At 42.4% G+C, this 14,160-nt stretch overlaps 1 protein-coding gene across 13 annotated transcripts in view; it reads right to left on the minus strand.

Annotated features, from left to right (window-relative positions):
- Positions 1-14,160, minus strand: part of LOC120400888 (centromere protein J-like) — a 124,520-nt gene that overhangs the window by 25,174 nt on the left and 85,186 nt on the right. For all 13 annotated transcript variants that reach the window (XM_039530157.1, XM_039530168.1, XM_039530166.1 and 10 more), the window contains 3 exons: positions 13,690-13,831; positions 9,798-9,897; positions 2,761-4,216 (listed from right to left, as the gene is read on the minus strand). In XM_039530157.1, coding sequence (XP_039386091.1) covers positions 2,761-4,216; positions 9,798-9,897; positions 13,690-13,831 — 1,698 coding nt within the window. The remainder of the gene's footprint in view (positions 1-2,760; positions 4,217-9,797; positions 9,898-13,689; positions 13,832-14,160) is intronic.

A 14,160-nucleotide genomic window follows, 5' to 3' on the forward strand; every position in this document is an offset into this window, starting at 1 on the left:
AAAACACTTTTTTATATATCTAACACCATTATAAATGCTGGAGGCAAAGCGGAGTTTGGGGTGGAGGTTGACAGCTCATGACCCCCCATGTTATAACCTCACGACCCCTTGAGGGGTCCCGACCCCCAGTTTTAGAACCCCTGCTATATAGCATAATGCTTACTAGTGCAAATCAAGCACTACACCTGGCAGTTAACTGTGACGGATTGGGGGCTATGTCTGGGCCAATGTATACATTCCATTTTGGTTTTTGTTAATGCCATACTGTATTTCAGCCTCCATTTTGAATGTAACTTTTGAAGTGGCTTTGAGCATCCATTTTGTAGCAGGACCTTGACAGCTAGTGAAGAGTCTGTGTCTGAGGAGGTGTGACAGAGCAATCAAGGGCCATCAACACTGAATGGCTCTACTTCAGTGGAACAATTATTAATTATTATTATTATTAATTATTTGTACTATTGTAGCTTCTCTACCAGCAGGATCACTGACACTGAATGGCTCTCTGCCCAGACATTCCTTGTATAAGAAATTCCTTCACTAAGCCTGTGTTTCCTTGCTTTCCTGCCATGTTGTCCCCAAAGTAAGCCGGTGTGGTCAGCTACGGCGTACCGACAAGAGCCAGTACACCGTGCTGGACCGCATCGACTTCCACGGCGGGGACTGAAAGGGCTCAGAGCTCCCCGCCACTGTGGACAGCCCAGAGCCCTTTAAATCCCGGCCACGGCTCCGGCGGCCAGGCTGGGGCCGGGATTTAAAGGACTCAGAGCTCCGGGCTGCGGTCAGCCCAGAGCTCTTTGAATCCCGGCCACAGCTCTGGCGGCCGGGCTGTGGCCAGGATTTAAAGGGGCTCCGGGCTTCCCTCAGCAGCAGGAGCTCTGGGCCTTTTAAAAAAATATCTGACTGGTTGATTTAAAGGCCCTGGGACTCCCAGCCACAGCTGGTTCCCCGGGGCCTTTAAATCTTGAGAGGCCACGCCTCTTCTGGATGAGGCCACACCCCCCTCAGGACTCCGGCAGTACTGGTAAGTCCTGTAAGTTACTTTCACCCCTGGTGTAACCAGAAAAACCAGAGCACCCACAGCCAAGAATGGAACCAAGGAGGGGGATGTGTATGAGCAACAAGGGGCTCAGGCACTGGTTCCTGGGTCCAGGCAATCAGACTGTGAGGTCTCACTGCCCAAGAAGAGGGTCAGACATGGATCTGCAACTGGGAATGTGCCTGAACTAGGAACAGTGACTATCCACTACTCGTATCCAGATCCTGGGAGCGTATTAGTATGTGGGATTCAGTTATTGGATCCCATCACTACAGACTAAAGTCCATCCAGAGAGTGGGACTGGACCAGGTTGTGACAGTATTTGCAGGATCAGGCTCTTGCTTACTGTAAATCCAATTGGAATTCACCCCTGTTAAGTACAATGTGCTGCACCAAAAATTTTCTAATTCAGAACTTTCACCTAGACATCAAACCGACCCAGAGGAGAAAGGAGACTGAACATGGCAAAAGCACAGTAATAAATCAATAGATAGTTAACATCCACTCATCCCCAGAAAATAAGTAACTAAATTGCATGGGCATGCGGTATTTTTATTATTTTAGGAATTGCACGTGGGCTTCCAAGGGTCCAATGAACCAGAAACCACAGGGCAGGCTCTTTTTCTGCCACAGGAGTTCCAAGCATTGTCCTTATTGTTCAAATGGAAATAGAAAAATCTCTCCTGAAAACCCACTTCATCTGCAAGACTCTCCCACATTCAGAAGAAATGTAAGAGGATCAAATAAAATATAAGATTAAATCAAGTTTGTAAGGTAATTTTCCTCTCTGGTTCTTCCAATGCATCCTGCTTTTTCTTGTGGGCTGAATGTCTCCTATACAGTAAACTCTTCAGGGCAGAGGCTGTCTTAATGTCTGTGTCTTGCACAGTGCCAAGCACGTTTGCCTGTGCTTAATAGCAATATGAATTAATTACAAAATGAGAGATGTGATGCTGAGCACATGGTCGGGAACCAAGATATAACAGGCCATAACTTCACTGACAATTCACCAGGGATGAATTTGACCCCCTCAGCTTTAATCCCAGATCTCAAACCAGCTCCCATTCAGGCCTTGTACACATCACTTAAACTCTCTCTCAGTTTCTCCATTCCTAAAATGGCAGCAACTCAAATTTGGTGCCAACTCTGAGTGCAGTGAGGATGAAATTAACAATTTCTAAAGTGCTGTGAAGATGTGAAGCATTATGAGGGCTAAGCAACCGCACCTACACATCCACACCAAAACAGTATTAAATTATATACAATTAGTAGTGGGTGGGCTCAGTCCAGTTCCTAGTGCACACTTGCTCTCGTCATGAAACCAGTTACAAGTGGCACTGATAGACGTCCTGGTTGGCAGTCTCTGCAAAGAGGCCAAGACTGGAATGGGCATATAGACTGAACTATCCCCTCAGCCCTAGCGGGAGCTTGGTTTTTCTAGGTCAGGGCTGAGGAATGTTCGCATGGTGGTTGGCATGGCCTGGGATGGTGCATGTACTAATGGAGCATGGGGTGGGGTGATGCAAGGGGTGGGGCAGGGAGGAGTCATGTGGGGGGGTCATGTGCCCCCCCTTTAGCTGGTGCCTCCCCTTTGTGTCCCTCCCATGAGTGCAGTGTACCGATAAGAAATGAATTCTACTTGCACCACTGGTGTAGAATCATTATAAACCAAGAAAAATTCAACTTCTACTGACATGAGGAAAGAAGTTTTGCTTAGCCCTTACCTAGCGTACCCAGAACCGGTTTTCTTTGTGCCCTCTCCTCTGCAAGGGTTTCTTTACTTTTGAATGCAGGGAATAGGCTGGCCACCAGATCACATGTTGATGGTGATGACTGCAGCTCTACATTTTTACCATCCCCAGCATTACTCTCACTCCTTGGCTCAGGCTCTCTTCCATCTCTTGCAGATCTCGGGGGCCGAAAGGGAGACTTTCGAAGAGAAGAGCAAGCCTTGTTTCCTCTCAGCCTGGCAACCCCATTACCAGAGTCACTGCTGCTTGTGCTGAGGGAGAGATCCTGCTTGGCTTTTATCTCTTGAGCACCCAGTTTCTTTGGAGGTGACTTGGTGTGCTTTTTCAGGGCCAGCTCTTCTGCTCCACTGGGCTCATCAGTAGCATAATCAGCATCAGAGAGATCCAAATTTTTGTCTGTGCGACCTACTTTCTGAGGCACATGTGTTGTGGGAGACTGAGTGCAGTAAGATTTGGGGTCATCCTCACTGTCAGTGGATGTGCAGCCTGACCCACTGGACAAAGGTTGAGCATTCCACCTGTTGGCAGCACTTCTATTGCTTTGCCACTCTTGCTGGTGGCTGACTGATGTGATGTTCTTTTTCTTGTTCATGCCTTGAGCTGATTTGTGAGTAACTTTCATTATTCTGTCATTAACCATCTTAAACCCAGTGGTGGTTCCTCTTTGGCTCTCTGGGCTTTTGCTCACAGTGTAATCTTCATTGTGGCAACTGCTAATTCCTTTCACACCTGATGTGAATTTGAGGCCTGTGCTCCAATCCATCTGCTTGGTTTGGCTTCCTTCTAAATTCTGAAGCTTAGAACCTTCTTGGAGGACTTCCAAGGGCTTTTCTGCTCTCTGAGTTAGATTGCCCTTCACACACTGATCCACAATGTCTAGGTCCTTTTGAACTGTAGACTCCATGGAACTTTTGTCTGCTTTGTCTGAATGTCCTAGAGAATCAGTACTTTGAGCTTTATTTTTCTCACCTATTTGTAGCTTCATTTCAGTAATTTGTTCCTGACACTGCTGCAGGAGTTCAGCCCAGTTCATCTGCAGTGGTACAGCAGGATCCTCCTTTGCACACTCTTCTCCACCACCTCCTTCTCGTCTTTCTTCTGGGCATTGCTCAGGATCTCTTGCCTTACTGTCAACCTGAGCCTTTATTTCACTCATGGAGATAGTGCAATTTGTATTCTTCTCATTAGAGACCAACACCGTGGGGCTGCTGGCCCGTCGATGTAAACGATTTAAATGTTTCCCCAGCTGTAATTTTCCTGCATCCTGTTGGCGAGGCAAAGAGAAAAGATTCTGGCAATCAAAACTAACTCTTCTGGGATGTTTGGCTTGTTCTTTTGCAAGGTTCTCTTTATTTTTTTCAAGCCTTGCAATGCCTTCTCCACGTTTCAGGAAAGATTTCCGAGGGGTCACTTTAGCCTCACAGAAGTTCTGCAAATACCAAAAATTATGTTTAAATTATGAGACTTTCTTCAAAAATGGAGAGAGAAATCAGATCCCATTAGGCAGAAGCCATAATAATAAAAACAGTTTCTTTGTTGTATGCCACATTTTTCTATCTTCCTTTATATCAAAACTTTTTAAACACACACAATGCTAGTTTTCCAGCATTTATACTGCTCAAGTCACACAGCACAAAATAAATTCTCACAGGGAGGAATATTATACCGAGATAATGTTCAAACAGTGTTATTTTAGCTAATCATTTTTTTAGAAAGTCTAAAAAACCCTTCCAGAGTGTTTGGTTAACATAGGTTAAAACTCACTTCTGAAATGCCCAGATATTCTTTGTAACCCTGTTAATTCAGTCCTTATGCACAGCTATCTGAGAATTTTTATTTCCATGTGATCAATGTGTTTTCCTATTTCTGCTTTCATAACAATGAAATAGTTTCAATATCTCAGATGAAAGGTATAAAAAATGTTAAAAAGTCATTCAATGACCACTTTGTGGCTAAGGCCCTGCATTTCTTTTTTCTTTTTAATAAAAATTACAGACAAATATATAAATTAACTTGCAAATATCTGACTTCATGGTTCTATGCTCTCTACAACAGATGATGACATCAAAGCTAGCATAAAATCATGGCCTCTTTTTCTAAACTCAGGTGTATGGACAAATTAACAAACTGCCAGCAGTATAACTGAAAACAGAATCTAACCGACAGTCACTGCACTAAAGAGTTTAGTGATGACATCAGAGGTTGCCAATAAACTCAGATTCTGGCAAGCAAATGATTCTCACTGTTTCTCATAGTTTAACAACTGCACTGAAACATATTTTGAGTCTGCGCTTAAATCCAAAACCTGCTCAGATTATTCACAAAAGCAGTCCTGTTGATTTAGTCCATGTTCTGTTAGGGCAACATTCATCCCTGTACAGATGGACAGGACCAGGCCTTTCTGTATCACTTAAGTCCCACTAAAACCCTATTTTGAGATCTCTGGTGGTGCTTAGGTCAAGTGATGGCCCTTTTGCACCGGCGGGAAGAGGACCTTAAACAGGATTTTGTGCTGTATTTTTTTAAAGCTGGTGGATTTACTTTTAAAGCATATCTTGAATTACTATGCTCTGGGGAAATACAGAGAGATAATGGGTGGACTTTTCAAAAGTGCCTAAATCACTTATGAGCACAGGTCCTACTGAAAGTGTACAGGACTTGTGTTCCTAAGTAATTTTGGAACTTTTGAAAATCCCTGTCAACATACAGAGAATTGAAAGAGAGGAAACAAATAAAGGATGTCATAGAAGGCAGAATGATAGATAAATGTAATGAATATAATGGTGCATTACATAGCAAATAATTCACCACTTCATTTTATAATTACATTTCCATGTAGAAAGAAATACTAAGATTTCCCAGAATTTCAGATTAAAGTGAACCACGGATGCTTGCTATTGTACTGATGTGATCTGGCAAAAGCCTTCCAAAAATTCTGAGAGGAGTTAGAACTCTCCTTTATTTAAATTTCAGGCCAGTGAAGTTTATTAAAGTAAACACCTTTGCTTTTATGACACATAGACAGCACTACATGGAGTAGTGAAAAGTTTTATAGTATTAAGTAGTTTGAGTTCTGTAAATCCAGATAATCTTTTTTTAAAAAAGTTTTCTTACGTTACTTGTATTTTTATAGTAGTACCTGAATTGATTGCTGTATACTGTATCACCTTGAAGTTTCCAAATGTTATACATTCTACTCTGGTTTAGTGATATAGAGTACAACATTCTGGTCTGTGGTGATTATTTTGTCAGTTCTGCAGTGCTTACTAATAGATAAATTAATGGATAATATTTAAGAAGAGAAAATAGTTGTTTTAATAATCTGTTTATAAAGATAATTTTCCTTGAATTATATTACAGTTGACCTTTTTCTGAAATCTCAGACACCCAGGGATGAATTCCCAGCAAGTGGTCTCAGATTTTTTCTTCACTTGAGTTTTAATAGTATTTATTCGAACTGGAAAACCTAGCTGTAAACAATAGATCAGCACTTGACAGTTTGCATAGTTAGCAGGCTAAGGAGCCTTCTGATTAGAGCGGGTCAGGAATTTTGAGGGGGAGGAAGGAGGGAGATTTTTTTTGTTGTTGAAGAAATGCCAATTTGTTGAAACCAAAACTTTTCACAGGAATTGATTGGATTCATTGCATTTTTCAATTAAAAAAAATGTGTTTAAAAGAAAGATGCTGATATTTTCAAAATAAAATATTTCTTGTTTTCTGGTTCAAAATAATTTTTGCACAGAAATTTATGCTAATTAGAGTAAAAAAATATAAAATAAAATAAAAATGGCCAAAATCAAAATGACAGGTTTTGACTGACCCAAATAGAATTTGGTGTGTGTTTTTTTTTATTTTCAATTCATAAACATTTTTGAGAGTCCAACTTTCTGTCCTGATTCAGACTGGGGAAAAAAATGTAATCTTGAGAATTGTCATGGGACAGGAAAACCATTTTCCTGCCCAGCTCTTCTAATGCTTAACTAACCTGTGAGAGATTTATAAGAACCTTCTAGATTCTGTATTATGCTTATCACTAAACTCAGATAGTTTACACTTTCTGTTAACCTCATGTCACAGCTGTTCTAATGTGCAAGTGTACCCCATTATTGTTCAGATATCTGAATTGAACAAGAACTACACATGACACCATAAAAACTTTCAAACCCAAAACGTGTCCTTTAAGCTCTAAAAAGGCCATACAGCCTCCGTGCCACGGAAGACCCAAAGCTTGACAGAAACAATACATTATGATGGGAAGCAAGAAGCAGAAAGCAGAAGCCTCCACATCCCCGTGTGCTGTGGAAGCAAGACTAGGGTTGTTTGTGCGTAGACAGCAGAATGGTGGCATGGACAATAGATCTTCAGACTGCACTGATCAACTGGACCACAAAACTGTGTGTGTACGTAGGGAAAGGGATACTGTACAGCTGCAACTAGGGCCCATACACCGTACCGGTAGCTATGGCCTGGGTGCAAAGGTGACTCATACCCACCTCCAGCTCAGAGGGGGAAGGTCATCCTCCTTTACCTGTGCTTTGCCCCCCGAGAGAGAGAGAGAGGAGTGAGGTCCATTGGACTGAGTCTCGGACTAAGAGCCAGATAAGTCTGCGTTCTGGCTGTGATATTGATTCCCGCAGTCACCTTGGGCAGCCACTTACCTTCTCTATCTGATTGTCTCAATTTGTAATACACTTAACTCACAAGAGTACTATATGGACCAATTAATATTTTAAAAGTTATCTGGGGGTGGAAACTACCACACAAAAGCTAGAGAAACAAGGCGAGTGAGGTAATAGTCTTAACTGGACCAACTTCTGTTGATGAGAGAGACAAGTTTTCAAGCTACCTGAAGAAGAGCTCCTGAAGAAGACCTCCGTGTAGTCTCATCAATAGAAGTTGGTCCAATAAAAGATATTAGCTCACCCACCTTTCCTCTCTAATACCCTGAGACCGACATGGCTACAACTACACTGCAAATGAAAAAGCAAAGAATTTTTATTTTTAGGCATCCTTGGTGCCTTCAGGGAAGTCTTATTCACATCATTGCTATGAGTGTGAGCTGTTTGTGGTTCTAGACAGGGTATGGCCCTAAGTGCTCTATTATTCAGAAAGCACGTGGCTCCACCCAGTGCAAAAGTTCACACATGATAATACAAGCAAAGGATTCAATAAGAAACCTAACTGGGCCACCAGAAGCCTAGTCTACAGTACTGGCTTTGGGTGACTGTGCAAATGAATCATAACTAGCCCCCAGAGAGGATATGAGAACTACCAGCAGCAGCTATGGGGCTTCTGCTTTGGCTCAAGTGGTAGAGGCCTGTGTGTTTGGAGCTAAAAGAAAGGGGTCTGGCTCAGCTCCTTAGATCTATGTATTTTCTGTAACAATTTTTCTGATGTTCACGCTTATTAATCATATTATGCTAGGCCAACAGTTTCAAACTTGAATGCCTAAAGTTAAAGCACTTAAATCCATAATGAGGCACCTATATGAGTAGTCTGATTTCAGTTGCTGAGGCCCTGGGCTTCTGATTGACTTTGGATTTTTCAGTGTCTCTGAAAATCAGCCACTAATTTAGGTGCCTATATATAGATTTAAGTGCCTAATTCTAGGCACCCAAGTTGGAAAATTTTGGCCCTAACTTCTACTACCATTTCCCATTTTATTCAGTAGCACCTACATACTAGCTATCCCTTATACAAATGTGAGTACTAAATGACACGCAACAACTTATTTCCTTCTGTGTTATCTCTAGTGTTACTAAATATGATACTGGAAAAGAGAAGAACAGCCCCTAAGGATGAGATAAGTTTGTCTGCAGCTAAGGCAAGTATGACTGTTTTGTGTAATATCATATAGAAAGGAAGATAATGTATCAGTTTGAGTTGTGCGTTACTTTGTTGGTAGACAAAGAGGAAACAAGAATCTATTGCTCTGGGTTTCCAAATGTTTGATACTGAATTGTATGTCTTCCAGGTCAGTAATTATAGCAAGGTGGCAGAGCTGGTAGACAGAATTGAAGATAAAATGCAGGTCTCAGTCACCCCAATTTCAAGTGGACAAAAGCCACTGCTACATTTGACACTAAGGGCCAGATTTTCAAGAGTGCTCAGCACCCAGTGGCTCCCATTGTGACACTCATCCAGTGTGCTGAGCGCTGTTGAAAATCTGGCTCCGTCCACATTGTACCCTTGCTGTCAGTCTCAGCAGAAAGCACTTAATGAGCCTTGGAAAATGATATGTCTTCTCACCCCCATTCCCACATAGCTCATCCAGATCAGGTTTGGAGTACAACGTCAATAAAGCATGTGAGAAGTCTGGAGTGTTTGCGTCCAAGATATACCTGTTCTGTGAATTATTTGAAGATCTGTCTTCAGGGCAGCCAAATCAGAACATGTCACCAGGATTAAGGGTTTGATGCTGCCCAAGGTGCTGAGCACTCTGGCCCCAGCTCAGCAAAGCACTTAAGCACATGCTGATCTTTAAGCATGTGAGCAATCTCACTGATTAAGCACGTGGGATTACTCATGTGCTTAATTTGCAGGATTGGGACCTGCATGCTCAGCACGGGGCAGAATGAAGCACTAAATTCACATTAGAAAAGACAAAAAAAGCAGAGGGACATGATTATCAACCACCACCAGTTTTAGGATAGGGAATGGTGACAAATGGAATAACAGAGTCATCCTGAGATCTAATTTAGTTTAAATAAACTGGAGGAGGCTAGAATATAGGCCATGTAGTACCTAGATGAGTAGGATACTGTGAATACTAAACAGCCCACAAAATGTCAGCAATATCATGGGCAAACAGCATTTCACAGTGCATTTCTGGGGGGGGACAGCTTTAATTTATGGAAGCTAGTCTAGGCCTCTCTAGCATTATTAACAGGTGAGGGGAGAAATTCACCCTTGTGCAAAGAGCCAGAACAAGGCCCGTGTACTACTTAAGCCCATAGGGACTTGTAGAAACAAGCTGAACAGTTTCATCAATACAGCCAATAACACATTACCTCCTGGTGGTTTTCTGTTATTTGAGAATCTACTTTAAGTTGTTCTTCAACAAATTCTTCAAAAGTCTTCTGTCTTATACCAATTCCTGGTCTGATTGGTCTAGGCAAAGAATAAGATGGCATCAAATGTAATAACTTCCCAGCTATTTTTCTTTATAATTATAGCACAGCTGACCTCAACTTCCGATTTCAAAGGTAATCTGCATTTTTTAAAAAGGGGAAGTGGCAGCGCAATTAATGGAGTATAACCTGGCACCTATTAGGGCCAGGACATAGGAACCCATGCCTAGTTTGTGGAGCCAGGGTCAAAAGTCAGGAACCAGAACCGAGGGTTAAAGCTGGAGTCAGGAAAGGGAGCAGGACAGGTCTGGAGTAAGGTCTGTCATAAGTCAACCAGTGATCCAGCTAGTAGAAGAGACACCTTCCTGGAACTCTCTCCATGCTTAAACAGTGCTCCTCCTGGCCCAGTCAGAGGTCACGGGGATATTGCTAATTGAGGCTTCCATGGATGGCAGTTCCTGTGGTGCCTAGTCTCCCATGGTTTACAGTGCATTGATCATGGCTCTACCATAGCTGCCAGAGAGTGGCAGGGCAGCATTGGTCACCTGGAGCCCTACAGACCAGGGTTCTGGCCCTCTGGAACCTTACAGGAACCACTTTTCACTTTGAAAATATCCTGTGTGAGCCTGAATATATGTTTTACAGATAGCAATTTTCTCTTAAAACACTGGGAAATTGAATATACCTAAAGGAAAAATAAATCTCAAAAGCTGGACTATTTTCCAACCCTGCACAGCCTGCTTATTCCAAGCACTTGTCCCAGACCCACACCAGCTCCAGCAGAGAATAATGCAGTGAGAGGGAGTAGTCTGAAATACTTGGTGAAAAAAGCGACATTTCACAACATGCCCTTACTTTGTCAGAGGAGAAAAAGAATGTCTGTAATGCATTGGAAGGCCAAATGGAAGTCTCTTAATAACAGACCAGGGTAGTGAAGCAGAGGTAAACCTTTCAGTATTACACTGGGGATGTGTCTAAAAATTTATTTAAAAGGTCTCGGACGTCTCAGGGAAAGCAAATCTTGAAAACATCATAAGATGTGAAAATACAAATGTGCTGAGGACACATGGAAATATTTTTGGAAGGTCTTCTTAATTTGTATGAGAAAAGCATCTCAGTATTTACCATTACTTCCTCCTTCCGGGTGGATGATCCTTGCTTGCTGATGGCATTATTGCCTGATCTGGAGCTCTCTGAAGCTCAATGAGGAGTAAAATTATGGCTATAATTGTTGCTAAAATGCTCAAGAGATGTCTTGAGGCACCAGGTGATTTTTTTATGCATAGGCTTAATCACTTGAGGAAGCTAAGGGCTGCATTTTCAAGGGGCCTCAAACTGGCTTTCACATGTTTGCATGAAACTTTGCACTTGCAGACACCATTTCAAGCACTAATTCCCATGTGTGAAAGTTGAGACATTCTAACACGTATGCAAGAATGGGTTTTGCACTTGTACATGCTACCACCTGTGTGTGCAGGTGCTAGTGCTTGAAAAGCGTGTATGCAGGTGTTTGTATATGCAAAAATGGAGGGTACTTTTGCAAAACGTAGCCCTCGTCTTCTTGCCCACAGAGGTCAGCTTTTTTCTTCCTTGTTTTCTGCTGCCCTGCTTCTTTGTAAACTATGCATAGTTGCTAATATTTAAAAGTTGTTTCTGGAATAATTAGGGTTGCCCCAGGGAAGGAGGAGTGAGTGAAAGAAAGTGTGTGTGAGAAGTATGTGTTTATGTAGTGTGCATCTCAGTGTTGCCAGTATTGGTCATTTTTCTTAAAGCTTCAGCTCCAGGAGTCCTCTGATTTTGTGAGAATCTCAGCTTTCATTAAAAAAAACCCCAGTTTTCTAGCCCTCAAGACTGCAGAGATGAGCTGGAAGATTTAAATCCAAAATTCAGAAGGCAAATAAAAGAACCCCAAAATTATCATTTTAAAAATCTCATTCTGGGGTGTGCGAGGCTGACTCATTATTATTATTTTTACACACTTGTGGTTGGCAATCCTGAATCTTGGGGAATTCTAGATTATTTAATATGAATGTCTCTCTGTGACAAGGTGTAAGGGTGCTTTGACATGAAAGGGGTTATCTGGGTCCTCACTATCACATGGCTGATCTAGGCAAGATTATGCAAGAAAAGAGGAAGCTACTGCAAAGGAGGCTGTTGTATGGGGAAGGGTGCATCCTGTTCCCTTTCTCTTTAGTTACATAAAACCTTATATAGGCAAAACCCATGTGTGACAGTCTTTTAGATGGCTTTAAATATGGTCTTATCTGTCCTTTTTGGGGAGGAAAAGAGAAAAGGTTAGTTGAGATGATCTTGAGCAGTTACTGTAGTTGAAGTCTGGTCCAGTTTCCTTTAAGGCAAAAGCACATGAAAGGGGTGAGAAAGGAACAGTAAAGATAGGAAATGCAGCTTCTGCCTCTGGGGCTGATTTTCACTTACAACCTTGCTGCTAGAGAAACACAGGCCCAGCACAGTCAGATCATGCACTCAAACACCTGGAAAACTTTTACCAGCATCAGGCTGTGTTTAAGGGATTGCTTTTAGCTGTCCTTCACAGCAGTGTAGCAAAAGGTGGGGCTGTCCTGGCTGGCCAGTCTTATTAGGTAAAAGGCAAAAGGAGAGAGAGAGGAAAGATAGGAATAAGGGAGGGTGGGGGGAGAAAGTAAGACATTCGGGAGAGGGTGACAGCAGGTTCATATCCCAAGTTTTGGTCAGGATTTAGCCAAAGCCAATGGAAGCAGCAATGCCATCTGGTTCCCTCTCTTTAACTGGGTCTGGTGAGGATGCCTTTGGAGATGAGAATGACAAAGGCCCAGCAGTGTCGTGATGGGCCCCGGGATCCCTAGACCTGACAGGGCGACAACCCCCGATGGTAGAGCTTGTTTCTTACAACCCAGGCATCCCACTGTTCCTTCCAGTGATGCTCAGATGGGCAATATCAGACAATGGGTGGCAATTAACATTAACCAATCAAAACACATGTTGGTGATTTCAACTGCAAACATTTCCTTCCATTTCTAGAATCATTCAGCTCAGTCATGCCAGCCAGTGACTTTAGCAGGCGCTTTAAAGACCCTTTATCCAGTTCTTTTAATGTAAACAGTCCAATTTGTACCAGTCTTGGTTTCCATCTTTTACTTTTACAATCAATTGTATATAATAGGCTGAACTGGACTTCGAGTACCTGGGCAACTTAGAATACAGAGCTCTGTACAACAGTCCTCTCCCCTCCCAGCTGTCTTAAACTGAAAAGGACTCGGGAGGTTATTACCCAGTAGTTTGAGCTGATCTGTTCTGGTGTGTTTGGAAACCCTGTGAAAGGGATATGAAGAGGCCCATCACTGGGACTTTATTTTCTTTCTCTGGCTGGTTAGCCTGCATACCCACTTACACCAGTGTGCTCAGGGTGTCTGGCCCCCTCCCAGCACACCTCCTCCATTTGACTTTTTTTCTAGGAGGTGATTGAATGTTGTCACTGGTGTTTATGCTCTGGAGCTGGCAGTCCTATCAAGAAGCCATGGATCTGTCCCACCTTCACCCATGCACACAAGCTAATCTCATAATAGGGAAAGGAGCTTTGTCTGTGATACCCATTGAATTACATTTGCAATTTACTGTATGCAGGGGCGCTGGAACAATTTTTATAGTGGAGGTGCTGAGAGCCATTGAACCAAACTGTAAACCCTACTTCAAGCCAGGGGGTGTGGCAGCACCCCCAGCACCACTAGTTCCAGCACCTAGGACTTTATGTGTATAAAAGTGAGGAAAACTAGTAACTGTTCACTGACAGCTTTATTTGTATTGTTGTAAATGACAAACTAAACCCTTTCCTCACCTGTCTTCCAGGTTTCTAGTCCTTGCGTCCATCCTTATGCCAAAAGGGGAAAGGGGAATCTGTTCATCAGTTTGCTCTCCCTCTTCTTCTTTAATGGCAGGCAGAGTATTAGGACAAGCCTCTTCCTTTAGTGGGCTTTCATCTAAACAGCAGTAAGGAGGGACATAAGAAGAAAGCCTTGACATTTTTCAAGTTTTCTATAACTTCTAAGATTTTTTAATGTTTGAAAATGCTTCCTGCAATATTTTAAACTTAACTAGATGGAAGAATAAGACTCAAAAAAGACCACAAGAATCTCTAATCCCTAAGCCTAATGATTACAAAGAAGGATAGTGAAAATGAATTGATTTATGCCCGTTCAATGTATAAAAGTGAAATTAACTGGCTAGTCAGTGTATTGCACAGCATTGCTATCTGCGGGATAGAATTAAACCTGCTCAAGTGTGTCCGTTTATGTCGCCTACTAAATGG

Source organism: Mauremys reevesii, linkage group 3 (assembly GCF_016161935.1).
Source record: "Mauremys reevesii isolate NIE-2019 linkage group 3, ASM1616193v1, whole genome shotgun sequence".
Classification (NCBI taxonomy): domain Eukaryota; kingdom Metazoa; phylum Chordata; order Testudines; family Geoemydidae; genus Mauremys; species Mauremys reevesii.